This window comes from Amblyomma maculatum, chromosome 2, assembly GCF_055883805.1.
Source record: "Amblyomma maculatum isolate TAMU_Amacu chromosome 2, ASM5588380v1, whole genome shotgun sequence".
In the NCBI taxonomy this organism is placed as follows: domain Eukaryota; kingdom Metazoa; phylum Arthropoda; class Arachnida; order Ixodida; family Ixodidae; genus Amblyomma; species Amblyomma maculatum.
In genome coordinates, this window is record NC_139345.1 from 4,481,970 (window position 1) to 4,501,677 (window position 19,708).

General features: G+C 43.8%; 1 protein-coding gene across 5 annotated transcripts in view; it reads right to left on the bottom strand.

Annotated features, from left to right (window-relative positions):
• Positions 1-19,708, bottom strand: part of LOC146197877 (uncharacterized) — a 42,958-nt gene that overhangs the window by 11,654 nt on the left and 11,596 nt on the right. For 4 of the 5 annotated variants that reach the window (XM_084593148.1, XM_084593145.1, XM_084593147.1 and 1 more), the window contains 12 exons: positions 19,063-19,308; positions 18,584-18,724; positions 15,663-15,786; positions 13,834-13,937; positions 13,029-13,124; positions 8,046-8,186; positions 7,660-7,734; positions 7,462-7,566; positions 2,428-6,264; positions 1,799-1,897; positions 1,600-1,680; positions 418-475 (listed from right to left, as the gene is read on the bottom strand). In XM_084593148.1, coding sequence (XP_084449274.1) covers positions 418-475; positions 1,600-1,680; positions 1,799-1,897; positions 2,428-6,264; positions 7,462-7,566; positions 7,660-7,734; positions 8,046-8,186; positions 13,029-13,124; positions 13,834-13,937; positions 15,663-15,786; positions 18,584-18,724; positions 19,063-19,308 — 5,107 coding nt within the window. The remainder of the gene's footprint in view (positions 1-417; positions 476-1,599; positions 1,681-1,798; positions 1,898-2,427; positions 6,265-7,461; positions 7,567-7,659; positions 7,735-8,045; positions 8,187-13,028; positions 13,125-13,833; positions 13,938-15,662; positions 15,787-18,583; positions 18,725-19,062; positions 19,309-19,708) is intronic. The other variant, XM_084593149.1, reaches the window with a different exon arrangement.

Genomic DNA, 19,708 nt, shown 5'->3' on the forward strand with positions numbered 1-19,708 from the left:
TAGGATAATTTCATGCCTGCTGAATGGCTCAGACATTGTAAACAGAATACAAAAGAAAAAAATACTGTGAAGCCTTTGTTTTGTTTCTTGTCGTTTGTTTTTCATAATCTTGTTACAATGTTGCTCTAACACTGCTTCTCAGCCTTCCTGTGGCTCTGCTGGTACCATAAGATTTATGAGCGAGCACTTAAAATCATTTCAGCCTTCACAAGTACAGCTACATTTGCAAAATTAAATAACACATAACAGGTGACAAGGCCAGTACAAGTAGCAAGATGTCTTGCATTCATGTAAATCACTCGAGGCTGTCAAAAACAAATACTGAAGTTCCAATGTCGCCACTTTTGCTGCACAAAAATATGGCCTTTCCAAATGAAAACAAAAATCAGTGGAGTTTGTGCAATAAGGAAAGCTAACCTGATATTTCACATCCGGATGCCTGGCACTGCCGCCCGTCATGTAGATGAGAAGCCTCCTGTCAAAAATAACACATAGTGAATTCGTAGTATTGTGTCCAGAGTACAAAACAGCAGTCTTGTCAGACGACTACTAAATCTCTTCCGTAATCGTTTAAATCAGGCACACACGGTGTTCCTGCAGCCGTGTACATCGGCATCAAAACAAGCAGTCAAAAAATCAGTGGTGCTCGTACAATGTGTTTAGGCACACCTACAGTGATTAAAAGAAAAAACATAGCTTTTTTTACAGGTCCAGGAAGATGAGGACAGGACAGAGCTACAACTTACAACTGAATGGAATCGTACGACGAGAAAGCATCCCATCATTAAGCAAAAAATTGATAATATCCTTCATTGGCAATTTAAAAACCACAGAAGAAAAAGTAAAAATAAGCAGTTTTTGCAGCATCAGTTTGTTGACGAAACAACTGCAAAAACTGCTTTCCCTTCACACTAAGACCTTGGGAAGCGGTAAAGATCAACTGGTGCGGGAAATCTTGGAAGCACATGAGATTGCGAAATGCAGTAGTGACATGTCCATTAGCACGCCATCTGTTAATCTTATAGAAAAAGAAAAAAGTTTTTAAAACGAACTTGAAATTGTACCCCATTTCATGAGTGGTCACTATTCTTTTTACTTTCTTTTACGGTTTTTAGATCGCCAAAGAAGGGTGTTATCAATTTTTTCAAAGTATGTGCATGCATATTGTTGCTTCATGATGGGACGTTTTTTTCGTTGTACAATTCCATTTAGTTGCAAGTTGTAGCTTTGTCCTGTCCTCGTCTCCCTTGTCCTGCTAAAGAAGCTGTGTTTTTCGTTTAACTAATGTTTGACTTAACTGGTCAGACATTAGTTAACTAAATTTCTATGGTGGTGCCTGTTTTGAGCAATATTGACATTCACATAAGAGAGAATAGCCGCTGAATTGGACATTGAATGCAAACTTTGTCACTTTTGATCTTTGTCACTGCAGCCCCATTTATAAGCTTTTAAGCTCTTTTTTTTTAGCATTTATAAGCTTTGCCTAAATGAATTGCCTGTTTTCCCAAGCCAGATAACTGCAAAAGTGTCCACACCCTTCAGTGCTAGTTCAGTAGTTTGTTAGCGAAATGCAAAAAAAAAAAAAAAAAAAAACGTAACTGTTTTTGTGCTCCTGGCAAGCTGTTCTTGAAGAGTCTGCAGTTGTTCTTCATAATGCTTGGCACGAGCCTCTGCTTCGGACTGGAACAAAATGGTACAGTATCGCACGCGTTGTTGCTGAAAAGGACCTCGCACAATCTCCAATGCTACCAAGTACCGCATAAACAGCAATAAGCTTGCACCGAGCACTTGCACCCACCAGCTGCTTTCGAAGGTCATCCTCAACTTGCTGGAGAGATTGTTCCAGTTCCCTGATACGACCTTGTTGTCTCTGCTCAGCCCCTGACAGAAGCTGTTTCTGAAAGAATAATATTGAAAAATAGGCCAGTGAACAACAGCCAGGTCTGCCTGCATGCATCTGCTTTCTGTAAAACTTTAGGCAAGATTGGGAAGGCTGGAGTGCCATAAAAAGGCCTAGCATTTACTAATCAAATGAAGCTAGGCTGGTTAAGCTTCTGGGAATGCATCCAGTTTCATTCACATTCAATGCGATGAATATCTGGCATTTTACTGATAATATTTACCGAAAATGGAGAATTTAGGCACAAAAGTTAAATAAATAACGGAAGAAAAATAAGAGAAAGCAATGTCCTGAGATATTTGCAGGCAAAAATTGCAGGTGAAAAAAAAACATGTATTAAAACCATTCTTAAAAACTTTGGAAAATATAACAGCAGGAATGAAAGAATGGAGGTACGAAGACAACCTGTTGTTTCTGCGGTTTTATCATACAATGTTCCATACACTGGCCTACAGCCAAGCTCTTATTTTAAGTTCTATCTTAAAAGCTTACTGCCTGGCATGGAAACAAACAATAATGGATATTACCTCTTGAAGAAGGGCAGTGAGTTTTTCCTTCAGCAACGCCACAACAGTTGTATGCCGCTCCTCATTGCCATTCCTATGAAATGTCTCCGCCTGCAACAACTCCTGTCCTGTGAAGATAACCTCTGGCTCTATGTCATACTGTCTGCTTTCCTGCATCTGTCCTTCTTCACAGACAGGTTGTAACTGTTTCTGGAAGCCCTCATAGTTGTCTCCTGATGTGGACTCTTCTGACAACAGTCTCACTTTTCCAGTACCATTTTCAAGACCCTTGAAGCAATCTAAAAGGGCAATGCGCTCTTGTTCTAGTTTAGACTTCAACACTTGATTTTCTTGAGTCAACTCAAACTCTTTCTGCCTGCTTTCCTGGAGCTTCACAAGTTTAGCCTGAAGTTCTTCCTCAAGGACTTGAGCCTCAAGGCGCAGCTTGGAAACTTCGGAGTGCCTCTCTGCCGACGACTGCGCATACATGTTGACCTGTTCTTTGAGGTTTTCATACTCCTGCTGAAGAGTGGTTTGGGTTTGCTCTTCTCCTTTTCTTAACATTTTAAGCTTATCCACAAGCCTGGACTCTCTTTGTTTGCCCTTCTTAAGATCTGACAACACTGTCTCCAGTATTTTACGAAGGCCATTGGCCTCAGAAGCCAGAGAGTCCAATTCAAGCTTGCTCTCGACAGTAGGCTGGTTAACTTCTACATTCTGCCTACTTTCCTCGCCGTTGCCAACATGGCCTGACATGTAACCCTCGGACTGCTCTTCTTCTAGCAACAGCCTTGCTTCCTCTTCTTCAAGACCCTTGAAGCAATTGAGAAGAGTACACTGCTCTTGTTCTATTTTGGACTTGAACCCCTGTATATCCTGTATCAACTGAGACTCTCTTTGCTGACTTTCCGCTAACTGCAATAGGCTGGCCTGCAGTTCACTGTGGAGGTGCTCACATTCATTACTCACCCTGGCGATTTCCGAATGCCTCTCTTCTGCTAATGTTCTTAACTCTTCCCCATTATTTTCAAGGACATTGCACTTGTGAGTAAGAGCACTCAGTTCCTCTTGAGTACGCAGTTTTAATGATTCCATTTCATTTCTCAATTCTGATTCCTTCTGCTTGCTTTCATCAATGCAAGATGAACTCATGTGTAGCTTTCTGCGAAGTTCCTCAGCATCAGAGCTGATTCTGGTTATCTCAGCCTCCTTCTCTTCCAAGAGAAGCCTGATTTCTTTTATCTCCTCTTCCAAATTTTGTTGAACCTCCAGCAGTATGTGCTGTTCTTTTTCGTTTTCTGACTTTAGCGAATTAATCCCCTGCATTAGCTGGGATTCCCGTTGCCTGCTTTCCTCCAACTGGGACAGGCTGTCCTGCAGCTTGACGCATAGGCCATCAATTTCAGATTTCAATCTGGAAACTTCAGATTGCCTCTCTTCTGAAAGAAGCTTGGCTTCTTCAATGCCTTGTTCCAAGGCTTTGCGCTGACCTTGAAGCGCATTCTTGTCTTGTTCCATTTGTGCTTTTAAGCCCTCCACCTCCTGCATCAACTCGGATTCTCTCTGCTTGCTTTCTTCAAGCTCGACAGACATAGCCTGAAGTTCTCTTTGAAGAGCCTCAACCTCGGAGCGCAGCTCGGTACCTTCAGATTGCTTTTCCATAGACAGCACCTCAACATCGTTTTTAAGAGCCTTGTACTCTTCCAGAAGTTTACTTTGGCCTTGCTCTGCTTGGAATTTTCGTGAATTCATTTCGTCTACAAGCTGGGATTCCCTGTGCTTGGCTTCTTTGAGCTCTGACAAGGCTGTCTCTAGCCGATTACGAAGGTCACTGGCCTCACAAACCAGAGAGGTGACCTCAGACTTTTTCTCTTCGAAAAGCTGATTAATTTCTTCGACCTGCCCATCCAGAGCCTTGCAGCGTTCAAGAAGTGCACTTTTGTCTTGTTCCTTTTGTGACTTCAACAAATTCACCTCATGCATCAATTGAGATTCTGTCTGTCTACTCTCTTCAAGCTGGAACAAGTTTGTTTGCAATTCCTTGCGGAGGTCACCAAGCTCAGTAGTCAGTTCGGATACCTCCGACTGCCTCTTGGCTGCCAGTTGCACGGCTTCATTGAGCTCCTTCTCCAGAAACTTGCACCGTTCAAGCAATGTACTTTGGTCTTGTTCTGTCTGTGATTTAGACAACTGCATCTCGTGTGCCAGCTGTGATTCCCTTTGTCTGCTCTCCTCAAGCTGGGCTGCATTCATTTTCAATTCCTTCCGAAGTCTCTCAACTTCAGAAGTCATTTTGGCCACTTCCAATTGCCTCTCCTCAGCCAGTCGCCTGGCCTCTTTCTCTAATGCCTTGCACTGTGCCAGAAGTGCATTGCTGTCTTGTGCTGCCTGGGACTTTAATAACTGCATTTCTTCTGCGAGCTGGGACTGTCGCGTGTGACTTTCTTCAAGATTGGCCAAGTTTGCCTCCAGTTCCTTTTGTAGGCTCTCAACCTCAGAAGCCAATCTGATCACGTCCGCCTGCCTCTCTTCTGCCAGCTGTTTAGCTCTGTCAGCGTCATTCTCCAGGGCTGTGCATCGCTGACGTAGTTCGCATTCGTCATGCTCTCCCTGTGATTTAAGCAGCTCCACCTCTTGCAGCAGCTGTAATTCTCTCTGTCCACTTTCTTCCAGCTGGGTCAACTTCGTGTGCAACTCCCTTCGGAGGATCTCTGCCTCGGAAGTCAATCTAGACACCTCCGATAGCCTTTCCTCCTCCACCTTCTTGATTTCTTCCAGGCTCTTCTCAAGGTGGTTGCGCTGCTGCTCATGTGTGCTCCGCTCTTGCTCCAATTGCGATTTCAGGCATTCCACCTCCTGCATCAAATGGGATTCCCTGAGCTTGGACTCTTTCAGCTCTGATATGTTTGTCCCAAGGTCCTCACGAAGGTTCTCAACTTCGGAAGTTAGCCTCAGCACTTCAGTGTGCCGTCCCTCTGCAACTGCCCTCTGGTCCTCAATGCTCCTTTCTAAGCACTCGCACCGCTCCACAAGTGCACTTTGGTCTCCAATTTGCGACTTCAAGAGCTGCACTTCTTCTTTGAGCTGGATTTCATTTTGCCCATTTTGTTCAAGTTGTGACGATTTAATCTGAAGCTCTCTGCGGAGGTCTTCTGCTTCTGAGGTCAGCTTGGCAACCATGGACTGCATCTCTTGTTCTGATTTTTTGCGCTCTTCAATACTGCTCTCCAGGGCCCTGCATTTTTCAAGAAGCTGAACCTGGCCTTGCTCTGTTTGAGACTTCAACAATGTGAGATCCTGTTCCAGCTGAGACTCTCTTTGCCTACTTTCTTCCAGATAGGATTTACTTATCTGCAGCTCTTTTCGAAGGCCTTCAGCCTCGCAGCTCAACGAGGACACTTCAGCTTGTTTCTCTTCTGCAAGCAATCTGCTCTCTTCAGCGTTCTTCTCCAGAAAAGTACATTTTTGCAGCAGTGCACTCAATTCTTGCTCTGTCTGTGACTTGAGCAAGTCAAGTTGTTGCATCAGCCCTGTTTCCTTCTGTCTGCTTTCCTCCAGCTGTGATAAAATCAAGTGCTGCTCTCGGTGAATGCCTTCAGCTTCGAAAGTCAGTCTGATTACTTCATTCTGTTTTTCTTGTGCCAGCTGTCTGATTTCTTCAACATCCTTTTCCAGAGCCTCACACTGCTTTTGAAGTGCATTCTGTTCCTGCTCTGCTTGTGATTTCAACAGCTGCACTTCTTGCGCCAGTTGACTCTCTTTTCGTCTACTTTCTTCCAGAAAGGCTAAATGACTCCTTTCATCCTCAGCATATTTGTCTTTGACTACTTTTAGTTCTTCACTTAAAGCTATTTTTTCCTGAAATAAAAAGAGCACAATTTGCTTAGAAGAGCATTTCCACCCCCCCAAATTTTGTGAGCAAAAGCGAAAAGCAGAAGACATTAAATAGGAAAATTTTTGCTCATAGACATGCAAATTAATGAGGGTGGGGATTAAATATATAAGAGCTCTAGATATATCACATTTGGCAAGAACAATTTAACTGGCCATACTGCAGGTGACAACGAAGACAACACACTCTGACAATGTTTTAGCCTCCCCCCCCCCCCCTTATGGTATGTTGAATTACATATAACAGATAGCTAGGATGCTACTAGCTGATCAGTGTGTGAAAAAATTAGTTGTGGTTTAGCTCCGGTTAATCCTAGCTGAATTGCGAAAGCAACGGCGGGAGCTTCTTTTGCCTGACACATTATTCCCCTATCATGCCTTATCAGTGTAAGGTGCTACATTATTAGGGACGCTTAAGCTCATCCTTTAAGGGCATGATGCGAGAGCAGAAGCTACCAGCCCACATATAAAGTCGTGCTTCAACCAAGCCGTATGGACGTGTCTGCGTGTCGTAGGGGTAACGAGAATGCAAACGGTTCTGGCAGGCTGATTCTGATATCACACTCCCATATGATAGGAGCGACTCGAGTTGGCAGCTCCTGCCCGTGGCATAGGGGTAACGTCAATTCAAATGTCATGGCAGGCTGATTTTTATGAGGAGACCGTAGCTACGCCTCTTCACGGCGTAGTTGCGGCCGCCCGAGGTCTCATTTTGGCTGTCGTAGTATTGCTTTTGCAATAAAATGAATTCACGAACAAGTTGGCAACAAGAGTAATCGTGTAAGTTCGTCCCAGGAGATTCTGCCCACTTTGCTTCCTCCATTGCAAGTCTTTTGTTGACAGCATTCAGCCCAGCCGGCAGAAAGCTAGAGCCATGGCATTGCTACAATCCAATTCCATGGCTGTAGGCACCCATCTGAAGTCAGTTCATCCTCATGAGAAAATTGTGGCACTAAACGAGAGTGCTTTAAAACCCTATCATCTACCATTTGATACCACCACTGCCAGTGCTATATTTAAGCAGCTAGAAACATAAATGTCATCACACACAAACCACTCTAGCAACACGAATTTGTTAGACAGTGGTGCAAGATGTAGGCACATAACCAGGCCAACATACTGGGCACACTGAAGCCCTTTCTTCTAAAATAAGGATACCCTCACCTGCAGTGCCTGATCAAGCTGTGCCTGCAGGCCAAGCAATGCATCCGTGTGCTGCTGCAGTTCTGCTCGCAGCCGGTCTGCCTCCTTGGTCAGCTGCAACTGGACCTGCAGTCATTGAAACAGTCACAGCACTATTTTAGACACGCATAGTATGCATGATATAGACAAGTCCACAGTAGAGCAAAGAACGCTTCTCACCCGAGCTGCCCGCTCTTGCTCTGTAGCAAGCTCAGCCTTCAGCTGCTGTACGCTCTGCTCCAGGTTGTTTTTGACCTAAGAAGGAGTGCAGCACACAAAGTTAAATTAGGCGTAGTAGGGAAAGGAAAAAGTGCACATTGAGGCCCCTTGCACAGATGCTAGGATGAGGTGATGCATTCACTATCACTCAACTCAGTGGCTGATGCAGACACCTCGTCCCTTATGACTATACGCAACAGGGAAGGTAAACGATACTGCACTCCCAAAAAACTTCCAACAGACAAGTGGCCCGAAATGTGTCCTGCAACGTGAGCAGAACCATTCTTAGATATTGGCTGGCACAAAACAGGTTGAGCTGGCCGGCTCTCTGCTTGGGCTTCGCTTACCAGCTGATAGGATTCAATATCCCTCAGGAGGCCATCCCCTTGGCTCATCGTAGTGTCCTCTGCGTCCTCCTGCTCTTCGGATTCCTCAGTGATGGACTTGAGCTCTGACAGCTTCTTGGCTACCCGACGGAGCTCATTTTCCTGCGTGCACGTATCCACAAAACATGAACAAACAAAAACTGGGGCGAGCATTTTAATTGGGCAACAATCAAATGCTTGCTACAGAATACAAGTGGCTCATGCTTGCAGACAAATCAGGAACTTTTGCTTTGTGTGTGTTTGTGCCCTATGCGATGGTTTAAACTCTTTCGCACTAAATCATATAGTAAAACCTCGGTCATACGCTTTTTTAGAATGCGGGAAAAACATTATCCAGGAAAACATATGATCTGAACTGCCCGATTTTGAAGGAATTCAACTGCTGAATGAGGGACAGAGGCATGAGACTTTCACTGCATAAAATGCTAGGTAAGCATTTATAGACATCAAGTAGGCACAGCTCCTTTTATAGCTCTCACAAAATTCAGCCTGTATTTGCGCTGTCCTCAGCACGGAAGAGATTTAGTAACAAATCCGTTTTGTAGAAGGCAATAATAAGCCAAGATCGCTGCTTCGATCATCTAGCCTAATAAGGCGTTCTTTCAAAAGTACTCTCGAAGGTTGTATCCTCCGATCGGCACACTACCGGCAATGCCTATGTGACTTGTTCCTCTTAGTGTGCGAAGTACACATAGTTGAAACTGCATCGCCAGCCCGTGCGCTTTAAATGTTTGCATCTTGGCACCTTCCATATCCTTACGTAAACAAACGCCACCACCGCTGAGCTTTGTAATAAACATAGAGTCGTGATCAGCAGGTTGGTTACGCATGGCATGTAAGATGTCAACAGGAATTTGAAAGCTGCTTTCGCTCAGAGCGCAATCACTTTCGTAACATATCGAAGGCCTATTATATTTTGTGTACGCTTAATTTTTATTCATGCCATTATTTGCAAAAGGCATTAATTTTGGTCGTTTAGCAGCACGTAGAAAAAATATTAAATTGAACAAGTGAATTCGGTGGGAATGACATTAAATTTTCAATGTGGCAGGGGTATTGCTGTATAGACAACAATCTCACTCGCAGCAAGGTGGATTTAGGACTGGTATCGAAAAAAAAAACAAAAACGGGGGGATTTGTAGTAATGATCGGCTGCCCTCATATATGCCGGCCACTTGCATCGTGTTTGTGAGTGCATAAATGGCTTAAAAATTCTAGGAAATTGAAGCTTCATAAGGCAATAATTTAGCCGCATTCAAGATCACTCGCTTGTTCTGCACCCCTTGGCCATTCATGCCAAATATTGCTAGTTTTTTTATAATTGCGTTTGGATGACTATCGTCCTAGCTGTCCCTGTCCGATGACATCGAGGGCGACTCATCAACATCACATAATATGCTTCATATGATGCCGTATGTGACAGCGATTGATGTTCGCACACCACGGTAGAACGGCAGCCGGTGCATGTGGCACGGCTGCCCTGCTCTCCGGGCCACACGTGGGAGTTTCATTTATGATTCAAGATTTTTTGCATTTTTTAATTATTGCCTGGGTATAGTAAAAAAATATAACTGCGTACTGTGGTGACCAAGCCTTCAGCAATATAAATCAATCGTTAACTCAGTATGATCGAAATATCGCCGGAGTTGTCCTTTAAGAGAGACCTAAGTGTCTTTCTCATGTCGACAGCACTCGCTAGCAAATGTACGCTTGATCGCAAAACGTACAAAAATTTCAAACACAGTAACAGGAATATCATGTTATCTGAGAATATATTAACTGCCCGAAAAATAGTGTAACTATATGGGACATGTTTTACTGCCCACGATTTTTAAGCATATGAAACAGGAAATTGTATGAAGCGGGAATGTATCAGCGAGGCTCTACTGTAATGCGTTAGAATAAAAATCCACTAATAATACAAGTTTCCACCCAAAGGTATTCTAGATTTAACCAAGTTTCTGGATTAACACACTGCCCAATTAATGTGAACAAGTCCAGTATCCGTTTTGATCTTAGAACAGTGAGACACAAATGCAGCTACACTAATCGTTACATGTTATTAATTAAGTTTTTGGGCCCCTCCTTTCTGGGTGCAACTGCACATTGTTGCGAAACCAGAAATGTTTGCCTCAGCTTGCAATGTATTTATATAGTGCAGCCTAAAGCGACGGCTAACCATGGGTGTGAAACTGTCTCAAGCTTACAAATTGGGATACAAAAGTGAATGTGTCTGGTGAGAAGACCATACAACATGGGGATGTAGGGTTAGCCTCATAATGCCTGAAATAGACAGCCCTAGCCCTGAGCAATGGGAGGAGCTTCTAGCTGACTTGGACACTCAGCATCAGATCATGCTGGTGAAGCGAGCCAGAGCAGCTGTTGAGGCCAACGGATTCCTATACAAAGGACTGTCGACCATTGCTCTTTCCTAAACCACTTGCCGTAACCCCCAATTTTCCCCAATAAAGTTTATCAGTAAATCATCCGTTCAATCAATCAATCAGTCAATCAATCAATCAATCAATCAATCAATCAATCAATCTCAATCAAAAATAGGTAAATCCAAGGAGGTTATATACAGAACTTCTGGAGTGGAAGCGGCACCCAAAAAGTGAAGCCAGCGTCCGCCACCTTGAGAGGGGCAGAAACGAAGTAATGCTGAAGGTTCACTCCATATGAAACATCGCATATGTGGTGCTAAACTATTTCGAATTTGTCTGTAAATTTTCATGCCTTTGTGTCTTATACAAAGAAACAGTCTGCAGTAAACTTTTCTTCAAATAGACATTTTTTAGTCCTTTAGCCCTATTTCAAGTTGGCAGGTGGGTTCTAAGCAATTGAGGCTTTGGGAAACAAGTCATTAAAGATAGGGTATTTTACAAACTGCTTTTGCTGGCTGTTCTTCACATGTAAAAAAGATTGGAAATAAGGAGCAATAAACACCAAAGTAAAATTCCTTTTCTCTGCCTCTATTTAAAATTCACTGTAAGAGTGTCAAATTCTTGCTTTTTCGGCATTTGTGAAATATGAATATTTTCATGACTGGTGCCATTGTAGAAAATAAAAAAGAATACCTTCTAGCTTCTTGGATATAAAACTAAAAACAAATATTTTTTTACTTATTAAAATTTTAATTGTTCACGGTTCATTCATCTATATTTCTACATTATTTTGGCCAAGTGTTATTGTATGTGCACCGAAGGACTAACAAATTTTTCATTGATATCCTATATGGTCGGGCAAAAAAAACTGAAAATTTATGTTATCATTGCAAATTGAGTTAATTCAGTCCTAGAAATTGTAGAGGGGTAATCGGTTATTGTCATTTCTTATAGTTATTAAATTACTTTAGTTTTGTTGAAAGGTCTCCTGACTATTTACGAGCAACAAAAACCGACGAAACCCAGAAAACAATTGTCCTAACTAAGAAATTAGTCCCAAATTCCACAAGAACCATTCCATTCAATCCCGCGCTATCTTGGAGCCAGCCGCTAACTGAACCAATCTTGTAATCACCTATGCATAACTATACTTATGCAGGAGGTTTATAAATTACACAAAGTAATGTGATTAACACTTTGATTTGAGTAAGCGTCCTGAGGAGCTGTATTCATACATGATGAATACAATAGTAATAGATGCACTAGTGTATTAAAAAAGGTCGGAAGTCGCAGTTTGATCAACTGCATTCTCTTTACGTCGCTGTTGTGCAAATCGTAAATTAAATAGCAACACTGTGCTTATATAACGGTAAAAGAGATAACAAGCATTGCTCATTTCCAGCAAAATTTTGCATGCCGTCAGCAAATCACAGAGCGCAATGAAAGCCTAATATGCATCGCAATATAGCGCACATCGGTTGCTGTGTTCAGTAATTTCAGAGCCAGTTTACAGCTGTATTATCTGTTCCTTTGATACTGCATAAAAATGTTCTCTACCCCAAGAAGCATTCAGAAAATTAATGGAACACGCCACCCCATTTTTTGAAAGCGCTAAAACAACATAGACGGAGAAGAAACAGACAGGGACAAAAGCCTTCGAAAAATGTCAAACCTGCACCAATTAGCCCGATCCACCACCCTTCGAAAACACCCCATTCCATCAAATTTCGTCATAAATATGCAGCATGGGGAGTAAAATATGGGCTCCCATCAAACCTTTCCGACTATGATATGATTTAGTTGTGGTGTTTTCAAAAGCAGACGCGCGAAAGGGCAAATGAAACTCGCATAATGAGCCTAAGCTGGCCATAGCCGTGCGCTTTATGCCCCTACCAAAATGGCCACCTCCGGCTTAACTGCTCTCATTTCAATCTATGGAGCATCGCCACTCCAGACGTTTTACATAGCCTCTTTGGGAAATCAGCTTGCCATTGCTGCGTATATGTATACAGTCAAACCTGGATATATCGAACTCGAAAGAGGTTGCGAAATAGTTCGATATATTGATAATTCGATATACAGAAATCAGCTTGAGACACCGCTTGCAATCATGAAAAATGATACTGTATTTGTCGTGTAATCAACCCACTCGCACAATGAACCCACCCTCCAGTTTTGCCGTCGAGAATATGAAAAAAAAAAAAAAAGCGTCAAGGCCGGTCTACATGCAAGTGACTGAGCGAACTCAGCGGCGAGCGGCAGCGACAGAGCGGAAAATTTCCAACTTGTTGGAACTGCGTCGCTCTCGCCGCTCCGGCCGCCGTGACAGCTTAAAACAGGTTTTTGCGTCGCCGCAGCAGAAATCGCGAGCATTTTTGCTTGCATGTGAAACAGCCTTGAGAAACACACGCACGCACACACGCACAAGGAAAATAAACAGCACATTTGCAAAGATCAAACCCATCTATGCTACCCAGCTAGGCTGCAAGGAAAGTACTGACATATGGTGCGAAGTCCAACAACACTTCGTAAAGTATGGAGTGATCAGGGTTGAAAGCACCTTTTCCGAAATCCGTCTGTGGTACTCCTTCTCAGATGCCTCCAGCTTTTGAACCCAGTTGTGCTCAGCAGCTTCAATCTTCTTGTCACACTCTTGCTGCAAGGAAAGAAAAAATATATGAATATAGTGAGTTGCAATGTCAACACCTGCCAGCTCTATAGTCAGAGAGAAGTACCACACATAGTATTCTTGCAGCAGCACTGCAGTCAATAAAGTAAGCATAGTGGGGCACCCTATTTAGATGAACATAATGCACGCCTAGGATAAGCAGGTTATGGCACATTTATCTAACTTGGTTTCAGAGGTAGCCTAGGCTTTCAGCAGAGCACCGATTCAAAAGCCGTGATGCTTACAAAGACCGGAAAGTTAATCAGTTGGCTTCTCTATTCTGTAGCCAAGACCATAACCCTCCACGCACCGCTCTGGGGCTTTCCAACATGCAACTCTGCTGCTGTCAGGCATATCCCCTTTGTGTACAAATGCCTCTATCTGATTTGAGTTTAGTGGTTGGTTGGTTTATGGGGTTTAATGTCCCAAAGCGACTCAGGCTATGAGAGACGCTGTAGTGGAGGGCACCAGAAGTTTAAACCACATAGGGTTCTTTAACGCGCACTCTCATTGCGCAGTACAAGGGCACTTTGCTTTTTGCCTCCAATGAAAAGTGGCCGCCGCAACCGGGATTCGATCCCGCATCCTTGGGCACAGAAGTCGAGCACCCTAACCACTGTACCATCATGGCGGGTGGTTTGAGTTTAGGTTGCCAAGAAAAGAAAAAAAAAAAGAAAGCTGTAGCAGCACTGCCTACTTTGAGAAGCCCGAGGTCGGCAGCCTTGGTGCGGGAGCGTTCTTCTTCCAGTGCTTTCTCCACGGCTGCCAGCTGCTGCTGGTGCTGGGCTAGGCTCTCCGATACTGCACAGCATCCATCCAGCAGAACATTGTTGAGTGAAATTCACTTGGAAAGAGTCATCACACACTGAACACAGGCTGGGATGAGGCCTCATGCAGCCCAGCACAATGTGCAGGAAGTAAAATGAGGCATACCCAGGTGTGTAAAGGCTGCTGCAATGGAAAAGGGAACTATCAGTTTGGGAGTAAGAAATTCAGTCATTAGCTTTTCCTAGAGAAAAAAAAAAATGCTATCTGGCTGTTGTTCATCCTGAAGGAAACTACATTCACAAAATTGAGCTTGTCACTCATATCTGTTGCTGCTCATGATCACAATGACACTAAACCACCGTCACTTTAAATAACCAGAGTCAGCAAACGAATAGAATATTGAGCGAGGTCTCAGGAGAAGACCTCTCCCACACTGTTGCTGGATTGCTGGGAGCAAACAAATATTGCTTAATGAATTTTTGGATGCCAAAGCAACACTGTAGGGCAGTATAAGGTACAATGCAGCCAGGGGCTCTAAATTAACCTCAGCCACCCTTTACATGGACTGGGATCTCAGGACATGTGTGCCTTTGAATTTTAACTGCGCTGAAATGCAGCTTGGTGACGCTTTTTACTAAACCAGCATAGTTCTGAAAAATATTTCTCATCCTGGATAGCACTGCCTCTTTAAAGCTGCTGGTTGTTTCGAACTCCCCACCAGTATCGACAAAGAATCCAAGAGATCCTTCATGCGCTAAAATGTAGGGGCACGACGAATCTGAAGTGGGTAATCATTTTTTATTCATCTGGTCAGTGATGATCGGAATATTTCTTCTCTACCATTTTGAAAACTTCACCGCAATTTTCAGTAAAAATTATTAAGGTATTTTATGAAACCTGAGATGGAAAATAATCCATTTTAAATTGGAATTCTTATCAGCCATTATCCCACTCGTTATCCTCTTAACCTTGCCGTGTAAAGCTTCCAAATTTTGTAAACAATGTACTATACGAGCATTGAAGATCGCCAGCACCTTACCATAGTGCAAACTCGGAAGGTCAACAAGCATTATCACTGACGGTGGCAGTCTGATCAGGTAGGTGATTCGAATTACTGGCAGTGTGAACGAAAAATGATTTTTGGTATGCGACAATGTTGGAGTGGGCATTGCGGCAATAGTGGAAAGGTGACGGTCCGATAACATTGTTATCTAGTAGCCAAAAGTGATAAAATCTACAAAAAAAGAAAAAGAGGCTATTTTACAATGAAACGAAAGGGGAGGGAGGGGGGTGTAACCTACTAGCTGGGTAAACTACCATCGCTAACTACTGACTGCTTAGCAGTGCTATAGCATATTAGAAGAGACAGCATGGGGCTCTTGTCCCAACCACCAGCGAACGAAGTGTCAGTGCTGCTGTAACCCACTACCGAATGCATTGCTACGGCATTGCTCAGCTCATTTGCAACCAGAATTTGTAATTTTCATTGTGCCGTATACCTGATGCATAAAAAAACATACAAAATATTTGTTCTCGGTTGCACAGAGAGTGCTCCAACGGTACTTTAGGCCAGTGTAATCTACCCATTTCGGGCAGCGATACAATTGCACTCTTTCAAAAGCAGGCTGCAAGTGGCAGCAAAGGCATTCGGGACATGCAGAGAGCACTGCCTGGAGAATTGCATAATAAGAATCAAAGGGTTCAGCAACAAAACCCTGAAGATGGCAGTACATTAGAGCTAGTGGCAAGGTGACTCACATTGGGCCTGCAGCTGATTTCTGTCAGCTGTGGCAGCACTGAGGGCCTCAGTCAGCTGACGTGCCTTCTGCTCCAGATCCTGCTGCTCCAGGCGCCACTTGGCCTGTGCCTCCGCTTCACTCTCCTGCAAAATAACATAAAACACCGTTTGTTGGCGCACCACGCTGCCTGTTGGTGAATCGGGCAATGCAAAACTGCAATGCAATGCAAGAGCTTGCAAAGGTAGCTGAACTGGAAGACTCGGCATCCTTCCCAATTTCGCTCGCACTCTGCCTCATGTTGATGAGTTGATGCCACACGATAATTCTTCTATGATCCCCTCGCACCTGAACAGTCGGCCAGACGTTCAATGTTATAAATGACTCTGTTAAACTTAATACACAATACCAATGCTGAGCAATATTGATATAGTTAAAGCTGGAAATAACAGAATCGAGAAATGTCCCCAATTTTTAGTTCGTGCAGGTTTTTCTTACATATAGTTTTGCGTGTAAACTATCAAGAGCTGAGCAGAACAGGAACAGACGCTGAAATGAAAAATTAGTGTATATGAAATAGCCTAGCAAATGTGCACAAAGTCGTACGCCCACAGCGAATGAAGACGAGGCCAAAAAGCCAAGGACGACAGGGAAGACAGAGAAATGCCAACATCAACCGAAGAAGCTTAAAGCCTTCTGGAGCCTTGAGCTTACAGAAAAAAATATAACAATGACAAGCAATTCTTTTAGGCCGTGCCTTTGCTCGCTAGATGCGTGACCAACTTGGCCCAACCTGTATGCTTGAAGTCATAACATGGAGAGAAATTTTGCAATCAAGTTAATAATGAAAGTACAACAACAGTCACTACCATCAATCTCTGCTGCAGATCACATAATGAAGGCATGGCAACCCTACACTTGGGATGGGGAAAGAAGGAGCTGGATGCAACCTTCTGTTTCCATGTGCTTGTCAATAAAAAAACCGATCTCACACTGTGGGTATGAGTGAATAGCGTGAATGTCTGAGCATAAGCTGTGGAGTGAAAGCAAAGAATTTTGCAGAAACACGGTGCACCAGTACAGGCCTTAGAATGTCACAGCATACTGCAAAGTTCATTGTGTGAGCTATCCCAGTTGCCTCTGACATGTCTTGGCACAGTGCCAGGTTTGCCGGGTGAGTCATCACAGCTGCAGCGCTACAGCTCTAGCCAAAAGTAGCCAAAACAAACAGTCTGCATCCCCACTGGCAAGCCAATTAACTTCTGCCACACTGCAAAGGTCACTGTAGACAGTCCCAGCAAAGGTACAAATAGAAAAAGAAAAAGGAATAGGTGTATACCCTTGAAAACTGACTTCTCACCATGCTTCAAGCATTGCTGATGCTCTCTGCCGTCCCCGCCATGTGAGCTACCGTTGGTGCGTGACCCCACAAGCAACCCGGCAGCAGATGTGGGGGCAATCAGTGTTCACTGCTTTTCTTGTTTTTTACTTGCTACCCTTGTTTTTGTTTTTTTTTTCGTTGCTCCTGAAGCAGACCAGAATGTAAACTGTTGTATCATCACACTAAGTGGCACTAAAATATTGAAAGCCGTTGTGAGAGATGCATTTTTGAAAGAGAGGTGCCAATCTGTGTTTTCTCAATAGTGTATACTCACTGCGATCACACACATACTTCTCGCAGAAGTTTATGATTTATCACCATGAAACTTTACCGTGATTCAGCCAAATTTCAAGTAACACAGCACTAGTTAATGGCCGATTAGTGTGGTGAGTTCATCATATCAAGGTAGACTGCCGCAGCATGTTCTTTACATTGCTTCTTGCTTAAGCTTCTTGCTTATATAACTTTCATACGTCCTAAACTTGATTACGCATGTGCTGCATATGATCCCCACTATACTAACCTAATCACCACGCTCGAAGCAGTCCAAAACCACGCCGCCAGATTCATTTGCTCAGACTACTCTCGCTATACTAGCGTTACAGCACTAATATCTCAGCTTAATCTCCCAACATTGGCCTGTCGGCGTAAAATCGCCCGTCTTTCGCTGTATCACAAATTTTATCACACTTCCGATCATGAAACTGCCCCGATAACACGCGCTCATCGCTTTTCTCGTCATAGTCACCCTAACGCCGTCTACCCTGAACGGGCCCGCACCGAAACATATAAAATGTCATTTTTTCTTCGAACAGCCAATGACTGGAATGACCTTCCATCCGAAGTGGCGGCCATCATCAATCGTGTTCTATTCAAAACCGCCATTGAAGACCATCTGTGTTCGTATTAACTTTTTGTTTGCCCACCCCTCATGTAATGTCCCCTGTGGACCCTTGAGGAAACAATAAATAAATAAATAAATAAATAAATAAATAAATAGGAATTAAGAAACTTCATAGTATCCAGAAATTTGCTACATGGACACTAGTAGTAAGAAGGGGATAACAGTGCAGTGGCAACTTGGGCCATAAAGAGTATAAAACAAAAACAATGGTAAAGAGGAAGATGAGCTCCGGCAGCAGCCGCACCATAAGCGCACAGCGCGAGATCAAATTGCTGGCACAAAAGGCTAAAATGGTGGCCTTTGCGAGGTCTCTCTCGGGTTCTCTTCGCTGCTAGAAACCCCGTTACCACTTGGTGGAGGCACCGGGTCGACCTTTGTCATCAAAATAATATTGGCTAGTTATGGTTCAAAGTTCCAAGTGTACCGGCTAAAATATAGCCATTTGTCTAAAATGTAATGAAAAGAATTCAAAGGTAACACCTTCCTTAATTGGTATGCTGTAAATAGATCTGTCAATGCACCAGCACAGAAATGACAGTGTCACAAGTGTGTGCACCCCATTTAGCAATAGCCATGCTCTCTGCGCTCAGAGGCAGTCCGGCTGTGCTGTGCATGCGAACGCAAGTTGTAAGGATGCAGGTGCACAAGGGACCCCCACCTGTAGCTGCTGCAGCTGACGTCCCTTTTCATCGAGTGCTCGAGCCAGTGCTTCCCTCTCCTGCATCAGCTGAGTGGAACGCTCGCGGCTGTTCTGGATTGTGTCCTTGCATTTTGCCATCAAGGTTTCGAGGCGCTGAACCTGTGTCGTCACAAAAGAAAGCCCTTCACTGGAACACAGCTCAGCCAGAGAAGTTTCTTCCTGAATTCTTTTCTTTGCCGGATAAATTCTGCAGGTTTTGATTTCACAAAATGATTCGTGAGCTACACTATCACAAGACTGAAACATACAGTCCTCACAAAACAAGCTCGCAATCCTTCAATCATAGGGGACCTACTAGTTTCAAACTTCTGCGACTCTCAACCTACAGCAGGCCCCACAAAAATGAGGTAGCATACATATTTGGCCTCCGGCAATGCTACTTTCATAACACTCAAACAGATAGAGAAAAACCAGTTTGAATCTTGGTCAGTAGCTACCTTCTCCCGATAGTGCGCCAGCTCTTCCTCCTGGCCGGCTGATTCGCAGGGTGCCCCGGGGATGGCATTGTTTGCCTTAAGCAGGGATACCTTGGTCTCCAGGGTCTGGATGATGTGCTCCTTCTCCTCCAGCTGGCACCGCAGGTTTTCTTCCAGGTGTGCCTTGGCCTGTTGCTCCAGCTGGGCCTGCTCCCGTAGCTCACCCATGCGGCGTAGAGCCTTGTCCTGGCTCTCGCTCAGGATGCGCTGCAAGGGACAGCCGCACATATGGATCACTGTGTCATATGATCTCTCAAAAAGTGCATGCACCAATTCGTTTTTCCCTCCTGGAATGATGTCTAAGGCATTAGCAAATGTGAATCGCTATGTGGATTTCGCTTCTTTCTGGTAAATAATAAACTGAACTTCTTCTCCAATGTGCTCCCCTGAATGAAACACCATATACAATGGTTTATTCCTCTCTGCCATTAATGCGCATAGAGCAGGCTAGTATAACAGTTGAAGCAAACAGTTGCATATCAGTGACTATATTCCGGCTTCAGTATGTGTCACGAGCCTCAGTATTACTTCTGACATAGCAGTCATCTGCCTGCTGAAATTAAAACCTAAACTGCATGAAAAACTTGTTTATTTATAGGTTATTCAT